This window comes from Diabrotica undecimpunctata, chromosome 9 (assembly GCF_040954645.1).
Source record: "Diabrotica undecimpunctata isolate CICGRU chromosome 9, icDiaUnde3, whole genome shotgun sequence".
Taxonomy (NCBI): Eukaryota; Metazoa; Arthropoda; class Insecta; order Coleoptera; family Chrysomelidae; genus Diabrotica; species Diabrotica undecimpunctata.
In genome coordinates, this window is record NC_092811.1 from 84463226 (window position 1) to 84486338 (window position 23113).

Genomic DNA, 23113 nt, shown 5'->3' on the forward strand with positions numbered 1-23113 from the left:
AATTTTTTAAATATTTTTTCCATATAATTTGAATCATTCGAACGCTATATCAAAATAAACTATATGTAAAAGAAAAAATAGTTCTGGGCATAAATGGGTTAAGCAAAAATTTGGATTTTGGTTTCGTCAATAGAAATCTTCGGATTTCTACTTTCGTGATTTATTATTTATTACTTATGTTTATTATTACTTATACTATTTTGTTTCATTGCAGTTTCCGTTCCTTATATATACTATGGTATACTCTGATTTTGGCCGTTATAAGGGCTACGACCAATGTGGTAATGTCTGTGGACAGAAAAATAAGAAGTACGACAAGTGGGATTGTACTGGAGAAGATAACACGAACAAACCGTAAGTATTGCAACAAAATATACAAGATTAGTTAAAAGTTCGTTGGCCGGAAATGAAAAATCATGTCATGATTCACAAAAACGACTATTAGTCAGTACATTAAGTTCTATACAATTTTTCCAGTGATTTTCCAATTTATGTATCCCATCTCTGTTAAGGTAGCAACAATTTCTTCATTTAGCAAAAATTTACTCCAATTCTATGAATTTTATATTTATAACATCGCTTGTATCAACATTTGGATTGACGCTTGGTAATAAACGATTTTTTTTTCGGCAAATGAGCAAAGTTTGTACGTGAATTGGTTAACGAGCTGACAAAAAACTTTCGACCAAAAGGGGTCCAAAAGTTCTGGCAGACCATCATCTGTAGATACGGATTGTTTTTTGATTTCAGTGTTGTTTGCTGAATGTTTAGCAATACTTACGACAGCCTGGCTTGCCGGTGTGGGGGTGTAAGTAGATATCTCTATTAATCTATGGTAGTAATCCATTTTTTTTATTATTTGGTATTCTTGTTGAGGAACAAAGTTTCATGTCTGGGTTTATTCCCACAGCCACAGCCCAGAGGTTCCAGTTTTATGGACCTTTTTTCATGGAAGGAAGCTTGTTGTAAACCGATCGTACAACTAGTTTGCACATGGTACATCTCTTATTCCTTGATTATATTCACTCCAGGATTCTAGAACCCTGTACGAACTTGTACAGGTCTAGTGGATGGGTACCATATTTTATTGGAGTTACTTGAAATTCTCCAAAAAGTGTTTGCCGCCTGCGATCTAATACCTCGCAGTCTAACTGTTTCAGATTCTCTACTACAGACGCTTCTGTAAGGAATCCTGTTGACTATTGAGCTGATTTCTGCCTGTTTTCCACTGTACTTTCCTGTCGTGGACGACTTTTTGACACGCCCATGATTAGCTCTGAACCGAAGTATTTCGTAGTTGATATTCTTCTGGCAAATGCATCAACTCTTTCATTGTCGTATACAACTTTGACGCTGTAATGTTCCGCCAGTCTGTCTAGTTGCTCTCAGCATTCCCACACTAACCTAGAGTCCAGTTTAGTGGTTATGACATCGCTCATGGCTGTTTGGCTAACTGTGTATATATTGATCCGGTTTAGTTCGAAAGCCCTCGTTATTTTCTTTTGCACACTACAAGATTGCAAAAATCCCTGTCTGAAATACAGAGGTATATTCTACTATTATGATCAACGTCATCCAGTCTTCTGCTTCCAAAGTTGAACATAAGCCTCCCCTAATTTCTTCCAGTTATGTCGGTCTTGAGCTTCTTGCAGCCAATTCCCATCGTTTTTTTTTTTTTCGACGTCGTCTGTCCTCGTGTAGATGGTCTACTTCTGCTTATTCTATCTGCTCTACACTGTAATTTTTGGGTCCACCGCCAGTCATTCATTCTGGCCACATGCCCTCCCCTGTTCCACTTTAGCCATGCTATGCGCTCTATGATATATATCATGCTATGCGCTCTATGATCTATGACATCTGTGACTTCTGTCCTTCTTTTTATTTGTGTTTCTTTGACTCTGTTTCTGAGAGTCAGTCCAAGTAGCGAGCGTTCCATTCTTCTTTGGGCTACTCTGAGTTTGGTTGCTGTAGCTTGAGTTAAGAAAAGTGTTTTGGTGCCGTAAGTCATGACTGGCAGCACATATTGGTCGAATTTCTTCTTTTTCAAATAATTTGGCATGCTGCTCTTAAAGATTTCTGATAGAGGTCCATATGCGGCTAATGCTAATGTGATTCTTCTTAGCAGTCCAGCAGTTTAGTTGCCCCTGACAATTTGGATTTGATAACATAAGTATTTATATTTATGAACTGATCCTATTTTGTTGCAGTCGACTTTTAGATTTTCGCTCGGTACCAAATTTGTCATGTATTGTGCCAAAATTCATGTTCAAACCCACTTCATTATAGACTGCATTTAACTCACTAAGCATAGTTCCAATTTCTTTTATGTTGTCTGTCATCAGAACAATGTCGTTCGTAAATCGTAGGTGCGAGAGCATTTTGCCATCGACATTGATTCCTTTGACTTCTCGAGGCAATTTTTTTAAAGCATGTTCCAGAACTGCCGAAAGAGTTTAAGAGATAACGTGTCTCCTTGTCTGATTTCTTTTGATTTTTATACAATTTGTATCTTTTTGTAGTCTTACAGTTATGGTTGCGTTATTGTATATATTCGCGATCGGTTTGGAGTACCCATAATCGATCCCACTTTCCTCCAACGCTCTCATTACGCTTTAAATTTCTATCGTATCGAATGCTTTGCGAAAGTCTACGAAAGCCAGGACCAATGGTATTCGATGGATTTTTCTATAATCCGTTTTTATGCAGTGGAGGTGGTCGTTAGTGTCAAAGTTTTTCATAAAAGCTGCCTGTATTACAGTGGAATATAAATGTTTAAATTTTTACCACTAACGAAAATTCCTGCACCTGACCCTTCCTTTGTGAATGAATGGCAAGTTCTTCATTCACTCGGTGAATGTGGATCGGATTATTACTTAAGCATACAAACTCACGTTCCAACGCCGCTCGATCCTACGTTCCTACATGATCAAATTGAACATAATTTGGTCGTGTATTTGCACCATTCGACCAAATCGGCGCGATTTGACGGTCGACTAACAAGTCAGTCTGCAGCAGTATGACAGAGTTGGTTTGATCGTAAATTTGATCGTGTATATTGTGACAACAACATGGTACGACTGCAAAAAAATCATTTGCTGGTAAATTTCAAAAACGGCTTATAGTTAGAAGTTTTTAAAAGATTTTTTGACATTTATAAAGAAAGTGTCTGTGGAAAATAAAATCAACATCATATCATGATAAAACCGCTAAAAAAAAGCTGTGAAGATTTTTGTTCCTAAATTTCAAGAAGTGAAAGCGGATACTAATGAAGAGTTGGTAAAAAAGAAAATTAATAATTTTCGAAAATGTTACAAAAGGGAATTAAAATTATCTGGATATAATCGCAATTCTTCTAATAAATGTACGTGACAGTCTGTATGTTTTTTCAGAAACCAATCTTTGCACCACCACCTACGTTTCCTGTATTTTTTCGCGGCAAGTATATAGTTATCTGACATGTTTCTGATTTGAAAGTAAAATCCATACTGCAAAATCGGGACGTGGGTGCACCCATCCGATTGTCAACATTATTGTACTGCAATTGCATTCGCAGATTAATGCAACACACAGTAATTCGTACGCCGGTTTCTCGAAAGATCACTTCAAGCTTGCTTCTGACAATCTTCCAATCCAGATTTTCTAGTGCATGGCCTATCTTGCGTAAGGCCAAATTCTTCATTTCATAATTGCACACGATTTTCTTCAAATTAGTTAGAGCACGCCATATATCGAATGGCAAACGACCGAACTTCTTATAGAATACGGACGAGATTCCTTTAGTCATCTCAAGATCTTTGACAACACAGTGGGCTAGAGAGACGTTATGCGTAACACTAAAAATATTCTGCTAAACTTCTATGGTCACGCCGAATCTAGCATTCTTTCTCTCAGCGTAATTTGACATAAATTCATGAAAGCTTGGTCGCCGGTCATCTTTGATCTCGTATTGAAGGGTTCGTGCTTCTTCTGTTTCATTTGAGCCAGCATAAGGTGCAAGACGGTGTCACTGGCTAACTGGATGTGTTGTCGGGCAAGTTCATGAATGTTGTTCATTCTTAACTTCAGGCGGTCGACATATTCTTCGATTGTAACATGTTGTTCGGAAGGTTTGCGGATAAACTCTAAGTCGCAGAGCAAACTAACTTCACGACTTTCATTCATGGCCGAGCGGTAGGCTATTAGGAATAAATGAATGTGCTGATCCCAATCTCTTTGATGTTCTGATGCAACTTTGGACAAGTGTTTACCCTTCGTTCGGTTCATCCTATCGACCATTCCATCTGATTGAGGATGCAGAGGTGTCATTTTGGTCTTATTAACGCTAATCAATTTACAAACGTTTTGGAAGAGGTTTGACTCAAAGTTTCGCCCTTGGTCGGAGTGGATCTCCAAGAGAACACCAAATCGGCTAAAGAATTCTTTAACAAATACCTCTGCAACGGTAGCAGCTTCTTGATTTGGTATCGCATAGGCCTCAGTCCATTTAGTAAAATAATCCATGGCTACCAGGATATATTTATTTCCATCATTCGTCTCTGGAAATGAACATTGTACTATGTCATGTGTGCCCTCTTTTAACCAACTGGACCATTACTGGTTGCACACAGTTCACATTTCCGGCACCATCTTCTTACATCATCTTTACAGTTCAGCCAATAGAACCGTTCTCGAACCTTTTGCAGAGTCTTCGTAATACCAAAGTTTCCACTTGATGCACCGCATGCAACTGACGCAATACTTCTGACACTTTACTTTTAGGTACAATCAACTGAAGCTTAAATTCTGTACCATCATCGTTCTCAAAGGTTCTATGCAGAAGATCATCTTTTAACACTAGGCAATTCCATTGGATCCAGTAAGACTTGACTTCTGGACTAAATGCACTAATGTCTTGCCAAGAAGGTCTTTCACTTCGACGCACCCAATCCAATACTCTTTGTATTTATATATGGATCATCTGCTTGGACGTCTTGTAGCTGTTGAGGCTGCCATTGATCATTAATGACAGTAGTTCGTCTTAAGGGGCAAACTCGTTCTTCTAATTTAAGACAGTGATTACAATTTGCACTGCATGGCCGTCGTTTTCAATAGGGGCCATACTCAAAAACAGGCCGCATTTCAATCATTTTTTCCAGCCCAGTGTTCGATCTGTTCTAGCTTTCTGACTGTTGTATTATTTTCTTGCAATTTACGGCTAATGTGACCTATGTCGCCATCATTCCAACATCTGGGTTCGCGTCTCTTCGGCATTGTGTTACGAACTACTTTCCGTATAATTTCATCCAGACGTTCATCGTTGTGTTCGTCGCTCTCTTCAGAGTTTCGTACTCGATAGCTTCGTGAAGCTTGACTAGTTGTTTCGTGTTCCAAGGCAATGGCGACCGCTTTATCTAAAACGTTCGGTATTGCTAGTCGTAAAGCTTTCTGTAGTTCTCTGTTTCTCAACCCATTGACGAAGGTATCTACAGCAATTTCTTCAAAAATACCTACAACCGCATTATGCGAGCAACATCTGCTTCAAACTCTTACAAATTTTCACTTGCTCGTTGTATTCTACTTCTTAGTTGCGCCTTGTAGACTTGTTGTAGATGGGCATCTCCGTAACGTTTGTCTAGTCGAGTGAACAAGGTCTGGTAACATTTTTCTTGACCCTTAGGAATCGATCTTAGGATATCCGCAACATCACCTCGTAAAGCAGCAGTCAAGGAAATAGCCTTTTCTTGTTCTATCCAATGATTGATGATTGATGATCTACAGCTGATCGTTCAAGGGAAAATAGACAGCAGAAGGGGTCCAGGGAGGAGAAGACACTCGTGGCTCCCAAACTTGCGGCAATGGTTCGGATTGTCATCTGCTGAACTATTCAGATCTGCCGTAAACAAAATCAGAATAGCCATGTTGATTGCCAACGTTCGGAACGGACAAGGCACATGAAGAAGAAGATCCAATGATTGGCTGTCGCAATAGCTTCAAATTGTCTAAGAAGACTTTCCATCAAATGGTGACAATTTGAATCCTATATGATGTGTCGTTTCGTCTCTAGGTGATTCTTCTTTTACTACTACTGCATTAACTGGTGGTAGCACTTTTGTATTGGTTATCATGGTCTCTGTTTGATCTTCTCTTCTACTTTATCGAATGTTCTAGAAACTTCTTGAAATTTCTCATTGTTCTGACTATATTCGTCGAATCTTCTAGGAACATTTTCAAATTTCTCTTCTTTTGTCTAGCTGCTTCTTTAACAATTTGAAACGTTTCATCGAATCTTTGAAAAATATTTTCGAATTTTCCATCAATTATTTTCGTTAAAACTGCTTTTTCTTTCTGCTGATTGAAACTGGAATGTCTCTGGGTCATCTCCATTCTTGTTGAGAACATTCTTCAGTCGATCTTCTGGAGGATATTCTTGGACCCGATGCAGTCTTCATTGCATTCTTCTAGTTGCTCACGCAACTGTTTTACTGAAAATACTGTAAGCCTCATCTTTGGTCAGGCACACACAAATTTTTTGTAAATGTTCTTTCTTACAAAGATCATTACCGAACTACGTGGATGAACTACGCGGATGTTCCCGACGAACATAACTTTTCAAAAGTTCAAAAGTCACTGCTGAATTTATTTTTAAATTACTTCAAATATTTCACACCGTCACACCAACTGTAGCGTGTTTCAATAAAACGAGCGGTTCTAATTTATATAAATGTATTTATTTATGTTTACAGCACGATAATATCTTGTCAACTACCTCCCAATTAATAACAGCGCAGCTTATATATACAAGTTATTATGTACTAGAATAATCTGGAATACTCCACCTCTATTCTCGGTTTTATTTGACGTCTCGATCTCCCACCCGTCCAAAAGGTTCCCGAACATACGTCCTCGTCTCGAGATGCGACCGTTATATGGGCTACCTACAATATGGACTCTTCATGTGATTTAAATGTTTACACGGAACTTGTATTAGAATTAAAAATAGTAGATTTGTAGATAGTGAGTTCTTTTTAGTTAATATACTGTTTTAGCACACTTCACCTCGATAGTGAACCTGTGAATGCATTATAAAGCATAGGGATATGCATCTTTTTCTTTTGATCGTGTTTTCAGGGAAGAGACGGAATTCTGTGGCATTTGGTTGTAAGACTATTGATAAAAAATAGATAAGAAATAATGTACAATTGTTCAACATTTTTTTAACAAAGTTTACTTCGTTTCAGGTATTTACAGTATGAAACCAGTGATAGACATTTAGGATGGGACTCCTTATTGTTAACTAATAGAAAATGTGTTCAAACATGTGAATCAGGATAGTAAGTATATAAAACATTGACTAATTTCTCAAGTGCAGTGTATAAATAAATGGAAACGCCCAGACTTTTATTAATGTAAACTGCGAGGCATACGTTCGGGATATAGCTAAATAATAAGTAAACAATAATACAACAATCAATTAAGTCACTTATCTACATCAACAATGAACACTATTTTTTTGATATTTTTATTAAGAGAAATAAATATTTAAATTAAATTAAATTTATAAGTTGTTTATAGTTTAATATCCCGTGAAACAAAGCCGAAAAATCACTTAAAAAATTAAAAAATTATTGGGCGCTATTTTTTATCTGAAATATCTGTGGGAAGTTAATAGAAAAGCCGTATTATCTCGTGGTTATCGAAACTTTTACTGCGTCATGACATTTAAGCAAAAAAAGGGACTTTTTTCATTAATTTTAATATTGTGAAAAAACTAAGCATTCTAATAAGCGTTCCACGTTAAGAAAATAACATTGCGGAGATAGTGCCATGTATTTCTTATGGACGATAGAAGCGCGGCGATGCCACGACGAACACAAGCACGATTCAGGGTTGTATTATTTGTATTTTCGTTACCGCAGACGTGAATTAAAATGAATGTTTTTTTATCGTAATTGGCCAAAAGTGCCCATTCGAAACAAAAGATGAAAAGTAGGGAAAATGATTTTTATTAAATAAATAGTAAATTTTAATTAAATAAAACAAAAGATAATTTTATTTTAATTATAGTAACGACAGTTTATTTGTTTATTTAGCAATTAAACGGACCGCTTTGTGTAGCCCGGTTGTCCAGCTATCACTTAACTTAAAATAATACGGTGTGCGTATGTCAGCGAGTTTATGTCCTTCTCTGACTACATAATGATAGTAAGGCTTTCTGGTACTTTAGTAGTTATTCTGACTTTGCGTTAAAAATTAATTAAAAATGGAAATTTAAACATTAAGCCAAGGGAATATCTTGGACATTAGTTTTAGTACTATTTCTAAAATACACAAAGAAGCTGCGGAACGAGGACTAAGGCCCATAAATAAAAAACAAGAAAACGTACCAAAAGTAGAGTGAACAGCAGAAAGTTCACTTACGGTGCAGTAGTTCATACGTGCAGTTTATTCTTTAAAAATTTACCGCCGACATTGAACAAAGTTTTTGCACTGGATAAAAAAGACAAAGATTTAGCAAACATGTCACGCACAACAATGTGGAGAGTACTCCATGAAATGAACTTTGTTTTTTGCAAACGAGGAGTAAAGTCAAGCATGGTCAAGCATTGAACTTCCCGATATTCTAAAATAGAGACATCAGCATTTGCGTGAGATAAAAAAAAATTCGTTCTCAAGGATACACCGTCGTTTATTTGGACGCACAACAATGTGGAGAGTACTCCATGAAATGAACTTTGTTTTTTGCAAACGAGGAGTAAAGTCAAGCAGGTCAAGCATTGAACTTCCCGATATTCTAAAATAGAGACATCAGCATTTGCGTGAGATAAAAAAAAATTCGTTCTCAAGGATACACCGTCGTTTATTTGGACGAAACTTGGTGAATGTTGGACATAGTATTTCCAAAGAATGGAAGGACCTCTCAGTGACTTCAACCAGGGATGCGTTTATTAAGGGGTTGTCCACATGCCTAGAATAGCCGGCACAACGAGGTCCCCGATTTGTTATAGTGCATGCGGGTAGCGAATTGCGCTTTGTAGAAGGTGCTGCTTTTTTGGTTTTTAGCTAAAAAACTCAGCGGACTATCAAGATGAGATGAATGGTCCTATATTTGAACAATGGTTTAAGGAAAAGCTGCTTCCTAATCTTTCAGAGAAAACTGTTGTGGTGATGGATAACGCTTCGTACCATTCGAGGAGAGAAGAAGTGATTCCGACACAAGCCTTCAATAAAGATCAAATTAAGACATGGTTGCTGGAGAAAGATATCTTTTTTGAAGAAGAATATTTAAAATCAGAGCTCATGGAAGTCGTAAACACATACAAAGAAAAATACATAAAAAATATAAAATCGACGAGATGTGCAAAGAAAAAAATGTTGCCATTCTGAGACTACCTCCATACCATTGTGAGTTAAATCAAATTGAATAGTATGGAGTCAAGTAAAAAGACATATTGCCTCACACAACACAGAGTTTAAGACCGCCGCTATGGAACAATTAATAAGAAATGCATTTGGTGAAGTAACAGTGAAAAACTGGAAAAACTATTGTAAACTCCCTATCAAGGAAGAGCAAAAATTTTTATGTTATTGACGGGTTGATGGACGATATATTAGACAAGGAAAGAAAGAGGACAGGTAACACTCATTTTTAATAAACCTTCGAAAAGTGAAGCCCATTTCGATGTGACCGATATGTTTTGGTGCCTGTACGTTGCTCATTACTACCTCTCGCAGGGTTACCAGGTCTACTGATTTTTTAGTAGATCTACCGATTTCAACTTCAATTTACTGATTTACTAAAACACTATATCGATCCACTAAAAAATATGTAATGATAAAATCATGTTCAAAAAATGATCATTATGTCAGTGTTATAAATTTTGAAAAAAATCTATTTATTGATATATATATCCATTAATCTCAATCTACTGAAGAAATAAAATATGAGCTGGCAACCTTTCTGGTACCGGTTTGGCTTCAGTCAATTCCATACGATTACGCGTCCCCTCTCTTTCCTAGTCTAAGGACGATATTGATCCTGTAGTAATAAATGTGACAGTTGACAGTGACAGTAATGAAAGTGATAGCGATGATAGAGAAGATGAGGATGATGTTAACATGCACTGAGTAAATTATGTGATTGTGTGCAAATCGGCGGACAGAAAGTGCCAAATCCGAAAAGTCTGTAAATAATAGTGAATAGGCAGAAGTGAATATTAGGTAATAGTGAGAAAAATTTCATATAATATAACATATAATAGAAAAACGAATGGAATAACCACATAAGCAGAATGAGGGAGACACGTATGGTCAAAATAGCAACATATAAATCATTAATCGGTAGACCAAGTATCGGCCTACCGCGCAAAAGATGGAGTGACAACCTTCCATAGAGGTATCAATCCGCCAATTGCTTATAAAGAGGAAGAAGAATAAGAATATAAAATATAACTTTGATACGCCGAAATTTATTGGGGCACCCTGTATATTTCAAAATAATTTTAAAATGTAACTTTTATCTACTTACAAACTAATAATTTAAATTTTTTTAAATTTTTTTACTCTTTCGCTGTAATCTTCCGTTCCGTTAGTGGTGATTCATCCTTGTTAAACAATAGTAAAATTTAACTATTTTTATTAGACCTATAATAATTACATACATATATCTCTCAATTAAAAAAACAAGTATTTATAGTGGATTATTTTGTATTCGATGATATATACATATCCTTTTATTAGTGAAATTAATTAACTACAACTACACAGTGCTGAATACGGCTCTGATTGGAATGAATTATATATCGACAATGTAATAGCAACACGTGCCTGAGAGTTTTGGCAACTTTGATCTCCATAAGCACAATTTTATTTTCTGAACTTGAAACAAAGTATAGATAAAAACGTTCAACAGACGACTTTCTTGAAAATACTTTCTCTTTAACCCTTTGAGTCCCAAAATAAAAGTTCAAACTTTTTTTAATAACTTTTGATACAAACTTGTTTACAGGTACAGTATAAACATGACCAAAGGTTTTTTTTGTATTTGTACAGAAAGTTAAAAAAACTTGGGGGTTTGATCACGAAACTACTGGGACACCGGTTCACTGTTTGTGGTACAACGCAAAACAATTTTTTTTTGTCATTTCGCCAAATTCCTACATTACATATAGAGCATTGCCACCTACTTCTATGCGGCTCCTTTTTTGTATTTCTTAAATTTACTAGCGAGAGGTTCCAAACTTTTTCTGCCTCTCTTTTTAACTGTTTCGATTCCAATTAGTCACCGTGACACAGCTAATCTAAAATCTTTTAATGTAAGTACAGATCCTTCTCCTCTTTTACAAAAAATAATATATGAATTTACTAGTGCCACATCTAGAAAATGCCAAAATATACGCATATACCACTTTTTGGTTTTTCGGTGTATTTCATAACATGACTTTAGCATGTCTGCTTTGTCTACATATCCCATGTGAGCATTATAGTCCTTCACTAATTGCGGACAACATATTTCTGCAACAGACCCATCCTTCAGCTTACGATTTACGATAGAATTATCTGCAGGATTATGAAAATTACTAAGGAAGTATATACCTTTTCTGTCTTTCCACTTCAACGAAACAATATTTTCCTGGTTGCTTCTCCAATCGAATCCCCCTCTCACCATTTTATTATCAGAGGTGAAGTCATTAGGTAATCCTTTTCTATCCTTACGCACAGTACCACAGGCATATATGTTGGCTTTCTTCAATTCGTTTATAAGTGGTAAGGTGGTAAAATAATTATCAAAATAAATTTTTGAGTAACTTCCAGTAAGGCATCTAGACATATCAATGACAACACGCTGTCCCAGATTTTTCTCTGCGACATTACCAACTTTTATACTTATATACCGGTATATATCTCAAATTGTGATATATATCCAGATTCATCAGCTCTAACCCACACCTTACAAGCACGTTTCGTCAACAAGTGGTTCAATTTGAATATTCTTACTCCAGGAAGCACTGCTGTAGTTTGGCAATGGTTCGTCGTCACTGCTGTCATCATGGAAGCAGTCCTTATGGTTTGTCGACGTACCTAGATTATTGTCAGAATTTTTGTCGTCGTTGGCTACAGGATTTATAAGTGTATTTATATTGACATGCTCAGAAGACTCTGTAAGCTCATTCTCATAATCAGAGTTGTCGTCATCTGCATCTGAGATGACAGACTCTTGATCAGATGGAATTGGTTCAAAAAATTCACTGAATTGTCCGTCTGTCATTTTTTCTAATTCCAAATAACTATATCTCTTCTTACCTGAAATAAAATAGAAGCTTCAACCGAAAATACCTATATAAATCCCTCCGGACAGAAATTTTTAAAACCAAATTATCTATACTCATGCAAAGTACAATCTGTCTACTCTGACTCCTCTACTGTCCTGATATATCCGGCGTTCTCAATGGTTACATTCACGTTTTTAATAGCAAAATAATTTGCCCCTCTCGCCACGCTGCTGTTATCGTACATTTAATAAATATTGATTCAAACAGTGTAGAAATAATATCTACAAAAAGAATGTAAGTAACATAATATGTTCAGCACATTCGGAAATACTTTTAGCTTTACGTAATATTTAACCACTATTTAAAACGTAATTTGAAGTTGGTTTATGTTTCACATCATATAATATTCATAAAAATGTATGAAATTTTATAGCTTTTAGATAAATTTATGCTATGTTCTTTACACTTTTTGCTAAACAATAACAACGAATATATTTTTTTATTTTTTCAATCATTCATGTCGTTCATATTAACTTACTATAGAAAATTGGTTGTAGAATTTTGATTTGTTATCTCTATTCGGTAAATAAATCCCAATCCTTTCGTCACAGGTATAGGCTGAATGTTTTTGAAGCTCTTCAGAATTATCCTGGCCAATCCTGTCGTTTGCACGTTGATGCCAGTAAAGATTTTTAATGATTCGTATATCTTTATCATCAATACCTACCTGCTAAAGTAATATAACACAATATAAACTGGATGGCCGACATCTCTGCATCTCTGTACCATATAGACCAGAGAAGTTAGCAAATAAAAAGCCTTTTTCGTGACACTCTTTGATACAGGTATCTAACAACTGCTTTTGATAAATTTAGTGATAACAGAAAGACGGCCTTAGATTTAATTTCAATGTTCATTAAGTGAAACTGATCGAGGTGGGACTGTCCCGAAAGTTCTACGTAAATTTGGTTATGATATCGTATGTCTTCGAGACGCTGGATGAGGTTGGATGTAGGCTTGATACCTTTGTTTTTTGGCTCTCTTGGCATTCTGAAGATATTTGACTACCTTCCACATTATGACAATCAACTTGGTCCAACTGCTCTGCCTCAAGTACTATATTTGGCAACTCACCTCCCCGATTGTCTATATTATGTCTGGGACTGTTGATCTGTTTTATTATTGGCCTCTGCATAAGCTCTTCAATGAAGCTGGCGGGAGTCTTTAAGTAACTTCCAATTGCTGTTTCCAATCCATTACTGGATGTGAGTAATATTATGTTCTGGGTCTGAGAAACGCATTTTGGTGACAAATTTATAAAATTCGTTTGATTTATTATATGTTCAGATCGAGAACCATCGCACATTATAGCTAAATTTATAGCGTATGATGAAATGACTAGCCAGAGGTTCGGTGTGCTCATTTTCAACCAACTGGCTTCCTTTATCATGTACTCTACTATATTGCAGGTGGTGTTGGAAGTTCTATCACATAATTCATTTAAGATATAGTTCGGCTGGGTATCCATATTAATGATTGCCATAGGTGAACATGACAATTCTCCTTTGTTTAATTCTATACACCTTTCTTTATCTTCATACGTCTCTTCAAAATAATATAAATTATTATAACCTACCGTGAGGTAGATTCTTTGGGACCAACGAACAACGCCATTTGTCACCGACAACGGAAGAGCTGTGACTCTCAGTAGGTTCTATCTAGTGTTGTCAATTATTAGGAAATAGCCAACAATGACGATATCTTCTTCTTCATTTTGTACAACTGTATCTATTATTGGCTGCCTTCTTATATTTACTCCTTGTGGAAGAAACTTTGTAGTATTCAACATAATTGACTCTATTTGTCTGGATTTTATAATATCTATGAAGTGTCCATGATTGTAATGAAGGTTAAATATTTTTTCGTATGTGTTCGTATATTCTCTTGCATATTAAGTATGTGTCAGCTCTATATAAGACATCACTTAGGTCTTTAGACATTTCCTTGGTTTCTTTTATCAGTGCTTCTCGGAACCTATTTAAATGTCCATTTATTCTTTCTTCTGTAGAATTAATCGAAGCTACTGTTTGTAACATTATCTTCGTCCGATGAAGGACAATTATACACGGTGAAACTATACAAATTCAGGAAATTAAGATTAATATCTTCTTCTTCTTCTTCCTCTTTTTATATAAACATGACTATCTGTTTTTCAGTGTGCCTCCAGTAAGTTGTCGTTCCATCATTTTCGTGGTCTTCCTACTGATCGTCTTCCTATTGGGAACCGTCTCTTGCCGTCTTTACTACTCTATTTGTTGTCATTCGGCTTATATAATCGTTACATTCTACTCTTCTATTTCTTACCCAGTTCTTGATGTTCTTCACCTTGCATCTACGTCGTATATCTGTATTTCTAGCTCTGTCCCATAGTGTCTTACCATCAATTTTTCTAAGTGTTCTGCTGTTTCTCACATCCTTTTTGTCCTCTCTGTGTCAAGGCTTATTTCTGCCGCGTATCTCATAAGATTAATGTGAGATTACAAATTGATGGACTAACTTGTGAGTGAACAGCATCTGCCATCCGCTTATACGTATTTCAACCTCATTAGGTATCATCAGAGCGACATATGCAGAGGCTCGAATCGAAATTAAATCTCTCCCATAAAATAGACTCCTATCTGTGTAACTACCGTAACTGACACTGACTTATCGTGACTGACATACAACAACTTAACTTCCAAATAAGTCATACTAAATTTTGTACATTGTGGCGTCATCTACAATTGGATAGCTGAACAATGTGGCCAGGTTTTAGTTACAGCCTAAAGAATTTGAACTACACACATATGTCAATGGAAAGTATGACCGTCTAATGCACACATGTGTTAGAACTCAGCCATAACTTGTGACCATATATGGACGCATAGTCTATTCATAAAAGTCAAGTGTGCATTTTGCACCAATGGAACAAGTCTGGTATACTCATCGTGATTTTTTACAAGGTAATGGCGGTCTTGAAGGAAAGACCTTAAGATTTGGAAGTAATTGTTGGGAAGGGATTTTTGATTTTCTATAAAAGGCCATTAATTATGCCAGACTTTGTCAAATGTCTGGGAGATATCTAAGAAGAATCAGAAGCAATATTTTCTGTTTTCCAATGATTGGCGTATTTGCTTGTAGCGTGGACTAAAGCCAAACTGGCGATGAGGCATTATTTGTTTGTCAATTAAAATTGGCTCTATTTTGGGTAACAACAGTTTTCCCAATATTTTAAACATAATGGGGAGCAGGCTAATATGTATGTAGGACTTTATTTCCTCCAAGGATTTTCCGATTTGTGCCATTAAATATTATCTGGACTAGTTTTCAACTTAGAGGAAAATATCCTCTTCTTAATACGGCGTTATACAGTTGTGTAAGATACAGTAGGGCATTTCTTGATAACTGATTTAAGATTCTTATGGTAATGAGGTCATACGGTGTGGACTTTTTGGGGTTTAATCTAGTGTCACTTCATTGACTTCGTTTAATGTAATTTTTTTAGCGGAGTTTCAAGTTAGATAGGGAGATTCTATATAAACTTGGATTTCATTATCTATATTAATACGTTCATCTGCAGGAAATGGTTGGAAAACGTTTCATATTCATCAAAAATTTTGGGCTGTCTCTTTATTGCTTTTTGCCTATGCGCCATATTCAGTGCGGATTGGAGGATTGAGTACGTTCTATTTGCCTGGTTGCTTTCCAGAGTAATTACTCCGTATCTTGTGTAGGTGAAAGCTGTTCGAGATAAGAATGTAACAATTGTTTTTGTACTCGAGTCGATTATACAACCGGGACACCCCTTGAAGTGACACAATGGGGCTACGCAATAAAACCATAAACTTAGTTTGCGGTCTTCTCAGTCTACAGAAAAATTAACTGTCTGAATTTTAACGTAGATTAAAGTTTACCGAAAATGGAAAATTATAAAAAAATATACAAATTATTAAAATCGATAAAATCAATCTATATAAATATTGTATAGAATTATGTGTGATGGTTCTTTAGAAGGTATTTCAAATAAACATTTTAATAAAAATCTTGCAATTTTGGTAGCACATTTTCACATAGTTCTATATCTTTTTCAATCTTTTCGAATAAAATACGTTTTGAAGTCCATACCGCAAACTAACAGTATTCTCTATTTGATATAAATAACAGTCTTTACATTTGATAGTAATAGGAATCAGTTCTTTTTAAATGCAATTGGCCGTCCGTTAGTTGGCAAAATTTAATTTTTTTTTGTCACTGGCTTCTTTAGGCGTAAGTTCTCTTGCTTTATATGGACATTTAATTTTGACTATGCCTGAGTCGACTATAAAACCATCAGGACTAGCTGCAAGAAAGTTGGGTTCGTTCGCAATTCCATATTCTGTAAATCAACCCAATTCCAATCAAATAAATTCAATATTGCTTATCCAGTTTTAGTTCTGTCTGTTTTTTCGAAGTCTGGCATTCTCGTGCCAGACTTTCCTCTTCTTTTCCAGCAGCTAACATTAATTCCATGGCTGTATTATAAAAATTGTCCATGAGCTTCTCTTCTATTTACTGCAAAATATTTGGGCATTACACTGAGCTCATGTAACGAAGAAAAGAGAAGAATTCTGATTGAAATAAAAAAAAATGGACTGGCTGATTGGATGAAATTTTACGCTGTTTCTACATAATACATTATTATTATATAAGCAAATAGTGAAACAATGATATTATTATTATATAAGCAAATAGTTAAACAATGATATTATTATAAAAACAATTAAAGAAATTTAAAAAGAAAATGCCACAAATCAACAGAAAATATTTCTATTCAAACAAAAATTAAATTAAATAATAGGTAGGTACTTACCACTGGTCTACATACAATTTCGCCAAATGTCGTCGACTTTTTCGTGGGGCACATAAACGTCTTCGTGAACTACCATTGTAAAAACTATGAACACTCTGGTTTGTCAATAGTTTGAATCTGAATACACTTTGACCATTTAATATGCACTAAATTCTAGTTTTCGTTTAACATTATTTATCACCCTACCGAAAGAGGTATATACCTGGTAGCTAGATATCGACAACAAGGACAGCCTGTGTTGACGGAGAGAGATAACTATATTAGAAGAGCTTCGAGCTTTTTTTTTAAGTTTAAACGAAATAGCAGCTTGGTGTTACACTTTATGTTAAAAGTAAAAACAGATTCGGAAAGTGCGAAAAATACTATAGTGACGTAATTTTTTAATTTTTTTGTTAATTTTAAACAAAAAAAATTGAAAAAACATTGTTTAAACAATTTATTAATTTATAAAGAGATAGTGCACTAGAATTTTTAAGACCTATCATATAAAAAATTAACACACTAGAACGAACAAGGAAATTACCTTGAAATCCATTTACCTGAAAAAAAACTTCCTGGAAAAACATATTTTTCAAACACAATTAGGTCACAAATTACGAAATATATATTAACTAATGGGCAAATAATCCCAACAAAATAAATTTTATTGTTATGACTACAACATAATTTTGAGGCAAAGATTGCATGTAGGTTAAAATGCAGTGTTCAGTGATTTCCCAGAAGTAAAAATAGCCCAATAGGCTAATATTAAAAGCAGCATATCAATGTATGTTTACCGCATCGCATATCAATAGTACACAAATGTTACTTAATGAATATAGACGCAATTATTTTTAGAAAAAAATATAGTGTAACTGGGATGTGGATAAAATAGTTCGACCTGAGAAATTTCGGTTGACTCCTGTGTCCTGTGTGTACCAGAAATGGTACACAGTAAGTTTTACCCACAGCTGTGTGTGTCTCATATAGTCACAAAATATTATACAATCAAACTGGCCTGATATTTTATAAATTTCACAGAAACTGGGGTGTATTATTTTTTGTTAAATTACTTTATTTTAATAGTTACAAATCATGTAATATAACAAACTGTAATTTTGCAAAAAAACCTGTTAGAAAGATCATGTCAAAATATGGTACGCACGGTTTTTAACAAAAGTCGTGTATAATGATGAATGAATAAACTATGTAGGGAAGGGTCGGCTATTGGTGAGCACCCAAGAATAATTCAGGATATTGCAAAAACTTAAAACATTTCAGTTTTCAACTTTTTTCTAGATATACTTCAAGGGCTAGGTATATTGGTAGGGGCCGCATTCAATGAATGGTTGAACAGTGGAACAGTGAGAGGCGAAATTTCCAATTAGTGTAACGCGCATAATTAACCTACCTATACGGCTAATGGTGCGCATATGTCGGATAACTGTGCGCAATAATGGAATTAAAAAATGACCTTCGAATACATAGTTCATCGAACATAAGTATTAAAGGTACAAACCAATATACGGAAAAAAGATAAGAAACCAAGTTAGGGATATATTAAAAAAAGTATAAGCATCGCAGAAGTCACAAATATATCCTTCTGGACTATCCTCTCCTGTACACATGCCATGAGCGCATCAATAAGATATCGAACACTTGTACCATACCTCGTCCTTTTTGCTACCATCACCACATAATCGAGACGAGACACGAGATCGTTCAACTCATCATCATCGCACAGTTCACTTTCTTAAACATCTTCGGAGCTGCTGTGTTCAAAAATCTTCCCTTTCTACCTTTATTCAATTTCGTGGTTTTCGTCCGTTTTGACGCTTGTTTAAACCAGATTGCCTTTCTGTTCTTTTTTCTTAAGGTTTTTCTCTGTTAGGCCTTTCTGTTAACATCTGAGATTTTTCTTTTTTTCCAGCAAGTTTTTTGTGTTTGGAGTGGTGTCGGAAGCGGACTTATATATTCAAAAATGCTGCTGCTAGATCTACTTGGAACTACAGCATCATTATTTTTTTTATTAGAGACTTGAGTTTTGTTGTCGCTGGAAAAGGTGGACGGAAGCGGATCATCATAAACTACAGCATGTAAATGATAAATTGCGGCTAAAAAGTCATCATCCGTGAATTTATCTTGTTGGAAAGGTCAGATGCCAGCTGCCTGAAATCCTTCATTAAATGTCTCGGCTTAATGATACTGAGTTATCCTCTTTGCTGCCAAGTGATAGCCACAATGCCTATTGAATGCTATTTTGAGAGGACCAAAAAAGTTATATCCAATGATTGGAGATTGTGTCAAGTGTGAGGAGGTGTTGTTAAATGGGACATCCCATGGTCTCCACAATATAAATATAGAAAGAGTTTTGAATAATCACTCCAGTCACATTAAATGTGACCGGAGTGGTTATTCAAAATCAAAATGGCTGGATCGTATTTCGAGGGTTTTACGGTATTTTTGAAATACTGATGTCATTCTGAAAAAAAGATCTTTGTTACTCCAGTCACTTTTAGAACAAGAATAAATTTATTTGGGTGAACCATTTTTTGTTAATTCATCTACCATTCTAATCCTTGAAAAGATACACAATGGTGGAATGTAACAGGTGCCTGATGCGTTGAAGCAGCAAATAATTGTGACTGGCTTAAAATAAAGCCAGTCACAATTATTAAATTAATAATACAGCCATAATACCAGTCTTTGCCTGCCATTTGTGTCTGAGCTTTAAAATTATGTTTAATATCTAGTTTTCGCAAATAAAGTCTTCTCAGCTGGTTTCTGGACAAAAGATTAAATAATTTCGCCATCTTTAAAATGTGCTCTATTAATTGCTTTTCTTGATCGAGGAAAAAGATGCAACGCTTCCCAACATGAAGATTTACGATGTTACTGTCAATCGTTAACACATTTCTTACATTTTCGAATAGAAGATTTTGGAATATTGAACCTTCTCCCATCTGTGCGTATTTTACCACCATTTTTTACGGAGTGTAGAGCAGTGCTCATACTTTCAACATCCCAGGATGTCTTTGTGGTTTTTCGTTGATATTTTTTGCAACCTGGAAAATAATGGCTTTTCTAAATAAAACATGTTATATGCACGTTTACACGTATTTTGTTGCAGAATATCAGGATCGTTTGATTGATACTTTTTGTACAAATACAGATACAATTTCATTGAATACTGATTAGCACAAAACATAACAAAATGCCTTTATATACCTTGTCGGCTAATGGTGCACAACGCCCACCATTAGACGACTTTGCACTTCCCCACAACACAAAATTGTATGAAAAAAATAATCTTTCAAAACTACCTATACCAGTGTCTAAAATGGTAAATAAATAACGTGTATATGTATTTTTTAAACTATATTTCTATCAAGAAAAAAACTACCGCTTATTTTCTCAGGCGGGATAATATAGGTTTTGCAATTTTATTACATAGGAGATTAGAAATATTGACGCGCACCATTAGCCGCCTACACCACGCTTAAACAAAATGGTTACTTATTTGACAATTATATATAACAAAAAAAAACAGTCATGGCATAAAAAATGTGCAACTTGCATTCTCTTGAAATGCTTCATAGCATACGTTCTTCAATAAGTTTTAACGAAAATCACAAATACATGCTAATTTCAGCAATTAGTTAACATGTATGTCGTTTTTAATTTTATAACTAAAACATATTGCAGTCTTTAAATAAATTGAAATAAAGCTTAATTAGCAAGTTAATTTAATTAAAACTTTAAATTTCATTTAACAAAATGGCAAATGAATATTTGACTACAACCTGAATCGAATAAAAAAGTCCTTTGTTTCGTTTATACTAGAATTAAATTACAATTATACCTAGTAACAACATACTTAAAAATCATAAAGAAATTACGTGGCTTTGTTTAACTAACTCACATAACGTAATACATTCAATAATCGTACTCTCATTAATGATTCTAGTTATAAAAATTTATGTTCTTTTAAAAAACTTCCGTAAAAATCAGAAAAATTAACCACACAAAAATAACAAAATATTATTTATGGCACTCACAATAACAGGTTGTTGTCTCTTAGGGAACTCCATTAAACCAAGCGACGAAACCGGTGTGTTTCGGTCGGAATCTCAAAATAGGTAGGTACCAGATGTTAGAAGAAAGTGTATTGCCCTCGAGTGCGTCAGCATCAACCTGTATGCGTCCATTGCTGGACATAGGTCTCTCTCAGCTCTTTCCATCTGTCTCTGTCTTGTGCGGCTTGCATCCAGTTATTGCTAACACGCTTCAGGTCGTCAGTCCATCTAGTTGGTGGGCGTTCTCTGCTTCGTATTGCTTCTTGCCTTGGTCTCCTCTCTAAAATACGTTTTGTCCATCGGTTGTCCGATAATCTGGCAACGTGTCCTGCCCAATTCCAGTTAACGACGCGATTTTTTCGATGACGTCTGTTGTTTTTGTTCTACGACGTATTTCTTAGTTTGGGATTCGGTCTCTCAGAGAGACACCCAACATTCGGCGCTCCATAGCCATCTAATCACTCGAATCTTGACTACCTTTTTTGTGAGTGTTAATGTTTCCGCTCCATAAGTGAGTACCTACAGGTAACACACATTGGTCAAAGATTTTTCTTTTGAGGCATATGTTTAGATCCGATTTAAATACATAGTTTAATTTACCAAACGCTGCCCAGGCTAATAATATGCGACGTGGGAACTCACATGTCTGGTTATCTCTGCCCAACCGAATTTCATGTCCTAGGTACTTATACGATGTAGTCTCCACAATATCCCTTCCATCAACAGCAATATTTCGATTTAGCACCAGATTAGTCATTATTTGCGTCTTCTTCATATTAATCTTTAGTTCGACCCCAAGGAAGCGTGATATAATTTTTGAATCATTATTATTGCATCGAGTGCTTAGTGGTATTAAAAGCGATTGACAGTGTAGGAACCCTATTAAAGATAAAGAAATTTTTCAATCTATCGAATAAATTAACGATAGATTGACAAATCTTACCACATAAAATGCAGGTTTTACCACCTGCATTTTATGTGGTTACAGGTTTAAAATAACTGAAATATTTTAGTCACAATGCATTTCGCTGGATGACTGAGAACTGGATAATCGAAATAGGCTGTATTGCCTGCGTTTATAACTTGGCCAAAGCTAATAATTTTTGGGAAGGGGTATACAGTTATGTGGTAAAAGTGGTGGTTTCGTTCACATTGGAAAATCTTAACACTTAAATTTGAATCCAGGAAATTAAAAAGTTTGTCGATTAATATAACCTTAAAATGACAATGCCAAAATTCATATAGTTTTCATGTAATCCTCATTAATGAAAACTGTTCTTCGACGACCAGAAAAACGCGTAAGAATACCAGTATGAGAAAATTTCTAACATTTGATAATATTAACCTTTTATTCCCATTTTGTGGTTCTATTATTTTTCTGTAATAATGGAAATAATGTACAATAACACTGTTTTCTTAGTCGTTTGAACAAATTTTCATATAGTTTTAATATAGCAAATACATATTGCGCATGTGATTTCGTATAGCCTTCCCTATTTCTCCCGTTGATTTAATCATTTCTGCTATTATGCAGGGTGATTTATTGTCTTTTAATGACCACAAAACCTTTCCTTTCCGCATGCGCTCTTAGAATTGAGGGATCATATAACAGTATTTCGCAGTATTGTCTCCATATTTCAGCAATACTATTGGCATATGTCACATATCTTATGGATTGTGTTGATATTTATTGCTTCCACTGATTTAATTATCTCGGCCATACTGTCTTTACCGGGTGATTTTTGGCTTTTAATGACCGCAAAGCTTTTTCCTTTCCACTCGCGCTCTAATAATTGAAAGTTCCATATTTATCTCCTATTGGGTGCAAGAAACAAATTCCAGAAATACATATTTTTTCTCTTTTTATTCATTTTTTTTAGAAATACTGATATTTATCTTTTATATTTTTTTCTTCATACAAA

The 23113-nt window shown here is 35.2% G+C and overlaps 1 protein-coding gene across 4 annotated transcripts in view; it reads left to right on the forward strand.

Moving 5' to 3' along the window:
• LOC140450208 (choline transporter-like protein 1) overlaps window positions 1-23113 on the forward strand; it is a 258955-nt gene that overhangs the window by 165456 nt on the left and 70386 nt on the right. For all 4 annotated transcript variants that reach the window (XM_072543690.1, XM_072543689.1, XM_072543688.1 and 1 more), the window contains 2 exons: window positions 215-354; window positions 7218-7310. In XM_072543690.1, the coding sequence (XP_072399791.1) occupies window positions 215-354; window positions 7218-7310 (233 nt within the window). The remainder of the gene's footprint in view (window positions 1-214; window positions 355-7217; window positions 7311-23113) is intronic.